General features: G+C 38.8%; 1 protein-coding gene across 1 annotated transcript; it reads right to left on the bottom strand.

The window, feature by feature from the left end:
- Positions 1-4693: 4693 nt before the first annotated feature.
- On the bottom strand, positions 4694-5541 carry LOC148926461 (senescence regulator (Protein of unknown function, DUF584)). The gene has a single exon (XM_089058247.1). The coding sequence runs from the start codon at positions 5325-5327 to the stop codon at positions 4860-4862; it is 468 nt and encodes a 155-aa protein (XP_088914373.1). The 5' UTR covers positions 5328-5541; the 3' UTR covers positions 4694-4859.
- Positions 5542-5956: the final 415 nt, after the last annotated feature.

Genomic DNA, 5956 nt, shown 5'->3' with positions numbered 1-5956 from the left:
CGACGACGACGGTGAGAGTCTGTTCGTGGTAGCGGGGCCACTTCCTCGGCTTCGGGGAGCTCGTGCGAACCAGCACTGCTGCTGTACTCACCGGAAGAGTTGATCTTCGTCCGCTTCCAGCCCGAGTCGACACCCACAACAAACTTTTGCTATTCCCTGACCACGAGAAAGGCCTCCCATTGGTCAAACTCTTTGAACTTCAATTCTTTGTCGGGGTACTGGGCCAAGGCTCGTCTCTTCACATCATCCTCAGACATGCCGCTGGTTGCCATGCGCATGTTGTTTTGGTAGAGGGCGGCAAAATGACTGAGCTTAGGCCTCAACCGAAGCCACTGTTTCCGGCATTGCTCGGAAGTGTGAGGCTTCGCCCCAGACGGTTTGCATATGCGGTAGGCCTCACTAATGCGAAGCCACAATCGGTCAACATACTGGTTCGGCCCGACATAGGGATCCTCTACTACACCGACCCAGGACTTCAAAAGTGCGGCATTTTCCCACACGGTCCAGATCGTCCTCCTCTCCTCCGCCTCATCCTCACCCTCCTCATCTGCCCCCGTGTTCGAGGAAGAGGTCGGGACTTTGCCCTTGCCCCTACCTCCGCCCCTGGCCTTGCCCTTGTCTCTGCTCTTGCCCTTGCAGCAGGCTCCGCCTCATCGGGAGTCTCACGGATCGGCGATAGCCCCAACTCCGCTCCCAGCTCCTCAAAAGAGAAAGTCTCAATGCCGGCGTACTGAGTCTCCGGAACAGTGCTAGGGGAATCGTCGGCCAACAAATCTATATATGGGCGATAGACAGATTCCCTAGGCGTCCTCGGGCTCCTGTGCTGCATCGACCCACCCACCGCCATATTTGGCGGCGTACCGCCCATCCCCGCTGCCCCTGGCATCATCCCACCCACCCCCGGCATATTTGACGGCGTACCGCCCATCCCCGTTGCCCCGGGCATCATCCCACCCATCTGACTCATCCACTGGAACATATTGTAGAACATTTGGGGAGTCATCCCTGTCATTTGTGGATTCATCCCTGCAAATTGGGGATTCATCCCCGCAAAATTTCCCTCTGTTCCGGTGGGAATCGGGGGTGTGTTTCCTCCGCTCGTGGTGGGGGAATTCCTATTGTACTCCATTGTAGTAGAAATGAAATTTGTAGATTTAGAAAGAGAAACTTGTCAACACAAGTGGTGTGAATGAAATGAAGTTCAACAAGCCCTATTTATATAGTTTTTTTAAAAATAAATAAATATACAAACCGGACGTCCGAACGGAACGTCCGCCCGCCAGTGGGGAGGACGGGCGAGCCCATGCGACGGGCATATGGGACGGGCGTGGGCGCCCTTTGGAGCTACTCTTAGGAATCAGATTATTTTCCCACACCACAGTCCTGTCCATTAAACATGGCCTTAAAACTATAATTATTTTACCAAAAAATGTCCACAGTCCATACGCATTTCACTATCTATTTATTTCACATGTCTATCTAGCTAGCTACTGACTGATTGATTAATTTCTCATTTATTTTTGTTGTGATATTAATTGCCACACTAGGCTCTTCAACATATATAGTACTAGTAATTACTTCCACTATTAGTATAAAATAATTCCAGATTGAATTATCTTTAAAATTATAGCCACTAACTAATTTGTTGAAATTTCATCATCATACATGATCAAGATGCTATAAGTCTATTGGCCCACAGTCGCATGTTATTCCATATATATTAGCGTTGTAGGGTTTCAGTAACAATTCCAATGGAGTAATTGTTTTTTTTTATGAATGAGAAACTTGAGTGGATCTTATCCGCGAAATATATAAAGAAACAAAAAACTGCTAAAATATCAATATAAAACACGCTTAAATATCAAAATCACTTTATTGGAAAATTACAATTTGAAGAAGTCGTATTATTATGCTCATTAACCCATCAAAATCACTTTAAATGGATCATTGCTAACTAAAACGCATCGCTTCATCTTTTAAAGTCGAACAAAAATTATGAGTAGTCACATCAATACTCCCAAAAAAGTATAACAGTCCGTTATACGTAAGTATATCCAAATCATAAAATAATATACTCCTATCAAAGCTCAATTATTTGATATTTTGACTGGATGATGTTATACAAGTAAGTAAAAGAGAAACTCAAAAATAGATAAAATTTGACGATATTTATTTCACATTTTAGAATGGGGTAAGCTAGTGGGGTGATCCTAAGTGAAAATAAAACAAAGTAGTTGACGTCAATAGTGACGGCGTTAACGGCGACACTCCATTTCCTTCTCACAATAAAGCGCGATGGCGACGCGTGAACCCATACACAACGCCACCTCCATTCGATAATTACAGTCAACTAAGCGGTCCAGTTCATGGGTCCCACCCAACTCCATTGTACGATCCAACGGCTCCGATCATCTCCATCTCATTGGCCCATTTACTTTTTTTATTTTTAAGATTATGCTTTTTTCCCATTGGCGGATACGTTATATATCTATTTTTGTTTTACTTTTTTCACTTCAAATATCCAATAATTGGAAATTATTTTTGCCAGTATGTTGCAAGTATGATTCAAATTTAATGTGATGGCCAATAATGTGACAAATTAACAAGTCGGTATTCTTTTGCGTCCGACAAAGACAGTTATTGCTATAACAAATAAGAATATTTTATTGAGGGAGAATCAAATAGTAGTACTCCCTCCGTCCCGGAGTATTAGACTCACTTCTTTTGGGCACATGATTTAAGGAATTGATATTTAAATAGTTAAAGTGGAGAGAGTAAAGTATGAGAGATGGAAAAAGTAGGGGAGAGAAGAGAGAAAAAAGTAGGTGGAGAATAAAATAAGATAGATGCTTTTTGCTAAAAAGGGAAATGAGTCTAATATGTTGGGACATCCCAAAAAAGAAAGTTGGTCTAATACCTTGGGACGGAGGGAGTAGTAACTTTTTTTATTTTGTAACTAAAAAACAATTTGATCATTGTTCCATGTATAATTTAGAATTATTGAGACTGACGTGTTATCATATAATATATGAAAATATAAGATCTTATTATATTGCTCTCTCCATCCATAGGAATCATTTTTATTGTAGTACGAATTCTAAGAAATGTAGTAAAAAATAGTGGATTGGAAAAGTTAATGGAATATGATATCCATTTTTTTATATTGATTTTATAATAAAATGTGAGTGAATTGAGCTGGTGGAATGTGAGACTTATTTATCATATATGGTCAAAAATGAAGTTCGACTCTTATTGTGTGACAGACCAAATTAGAAAAGTATGATCTTATTATGGGACAAAGAGAGTAATAAATATACTAAATAAATTAGCTCCTACTTCATACCATATGGTAGTAACTAAATAAGCATATACTAGTAGTATTATGTATTCCCTCTGTTCTATGAATCAAGAACAACACAAATTATAATTGATGAAATATTATTAACAAAGAATACAAAATCATGAAATATTATTAACGAAGAATGAAATTCATCTTATTTAAAATTAAAGTTTGCTAAAAATGAAATGGACTAATTTTATTGAATGAATCAATTATAAAAGCAAACTACGGAGTAGCAGTATTTTGTACTATGTGATAATATAGAATTGGGTTGAAAAAATTGTTACTTTAGGTTGATGTGAAATAATCTATAAAACTGAAGGAATAATTAAAGTAGTTGTACTATAGTCTATAAGGGAGAGCATGCTCTCTTTCCTTGAAACCAGCATTTGATTTTACTTGTCTTTCCTGGAATTCACCGTAGTACTATAATAGTTAGATGACTTTGGATTAAATCATTCGAAATCCACATAATTTGAGTGAGTTTACAATATAAAAGTTGGCCACTTGACTTTTCCGCACAAACAGTAAGGATTATGCCAGTAAGTATCCATAATAAATTAAACGAACCCCAAATTATTTTTCCTTCTACGAACCACAAACAGAGTAAGGAGTATAACATATTTTTTCAGACGAAACGGAAATACAGTATACAGTAGCGTATTGATATTAAACTGAAATACAATATACACTATCGCATTGATATTTTTGTGTACTTTGCTGAAAAAATAGATACATAGAGTGATTGCTAAAATAAAAAAATTATTTATTTATTATTAACACTCCAAATAGAAATTGCTACGCATATCTTTTATCCCTAAGGTGGTTAGAAGTTACTCTTCTCTCTTTTTCTTCATAGTTGAGTTATATTTCTATATGGAAAGTTTCTTCATAATTGAGTTATTTTCATATGTGGTAAATCTTTTTTCTTTCTTACTTTACTCTCTTTATTCTATTCACTTTATACTTTATTCTCTCTATCTTTTCTTCTTTCTTACTTTTTTTATCTATTTATTTAACACATCCAACGTTCATTTCTAAAATTTCACCTCAACTATAAAGAAACGGAGGGAGTAGTATAAAGATAAACTAAACCTGCTGCCAATAAATGGACACGGACTTTGTCTTTCATTTGGGAAGCCAACGACTTTATTTAAAAGTAATGAATAGAAATAAATAAGAAACACCGCAAATAGTGAAGCATCTTTTTATCTTTTCACAAAGAAACACGCTTTAAGATTAGCCCCTCTTTTTCCCAAAATTCGTACTCATTTTTCAGCTTGCATCTGTCCCACTATTTTGTCCAAATTCTTCAATCCAAACTCAGAATTCAGATATTAAAATATTCATATATAAATCCAAAAATCATTTGTTTTTCCTTTCCCCCAATCTCAAGTGTTAGAATTACAATCCTCCCATGCCCCGCCTCCGTCAACTCAAAATGAGGCGTTTTGAGGAATATAAACCGTAAAAGGACAAATAGAAAATAAAATCGAAAATTAAAAATAAAATTGAATCATCAATCCTCGAAACCAGTTTTCTGCCAAATCGCATTCCTGACCCTGCTCAGATCTCTCCCCTTGAGAGTCCTCCCGATCCCTTCGTGCACCGAGAAGGAGGAGATCCGAGTCCTCGCCATCTGCCGCGCCAGAAACTCGTGCGGCGGAATCCGATCGCCGTCCTCCTCGTCGTAATCCTCGTCGCTGTCTCTCCGGCGAGTCTCCATGTACTCATCCTTCAGTATCTTCGACCAGTCAGGGACGTTCACCGGCAGCGACGACGGACCGCCGCCGCCCGCCGCGGACGACGATTTCCTCGAGATTCTGGAATCGCTCGCCTTGCGGATCTCCGGCGACTGCGAGCGCGCCGCCGCGCTCCAGACGTCGGACTCGTCGAGCTCGAAGATCATCGGATCGCTGGTGAGAGCCTGATCGTTGGGAAGGAATCGGTAGTTTGATCTAGCGCAATAGGTTTTGGATGCAGCCATATATATATAGCTCTGATGAATAAATTCTCTCTGTTTTTTTTGGGGGAGGCTGACTAATTCCTCTCTCTATACGGGTGTGGTTGTTGAACTGTGAAATGATGAGAGAGAATTTGTTCTGCCAATTTTGATAGTTTAAAATGGAGGTTTTGATCTGCTTTTATAAAGGGATGTGTCAAATAAAAATAAAGGGCTGGGCCTGGAATGGATAAGGTTCCCCCAATACTCTCTCTTCTTCTTCTTCACAGAAATCTAAAATCTGTAATTCACAAATCACCTTTTCTTCTCTCTCAGAATTAATTTCTTCGCAGTTACAGTCGATGCGATATACCAGGTTTACCCCCGCCCCAAAACAACAAAATAAATGCCACGTAGTTTTCCATTTTATCCGAACCAGGTTGGATTAATTAATAAATTAATTTACTCTACAAATTAGTTACTTTATCGCGAAGTAAGTTTTGTGCAAATTATTTAAACTGCGGAATTTCACCACATACACCCACTTGTCCCACTTCCATATAGTTTAATTGTTAGATTATTCATAAGCTCCTCAAGTATTTTATTTAGTACTAGTACATTATTTTTAAAGATAGTACAAGTACGTTTTTAATATTGATATTTGTACCACTTTA

This window comes from Salvia hispanica, chromosome 5 (assembly GCF_029641045.1).
Source record: "Salvia hispanica isolate PSC_SH4W2 chromosome 5, Shi_PSC_v1, whole genome shotgun sequence".
In the NCBI taxonomy this organism is placed as follows: Eukaryota; Viridiplantae; Streptophyta; class Magnoliopsida; order Lamiales; family Lamiaceae; genus Salvia; species Salvia hispanica.
This window is presented reverse-complemented; position numbering and strand designations above follow the sequence as displayed.

Bases quoted from the DNA above. Each gene is read 5' to 3' on its own strand.
- LOC148926461 (XM_089058247.1), bottom strand. From the start codon at position 5,327: ATGGCTGCATCCAAAACCTATTGCGCTAGATCAAACTACCGATTCCTT.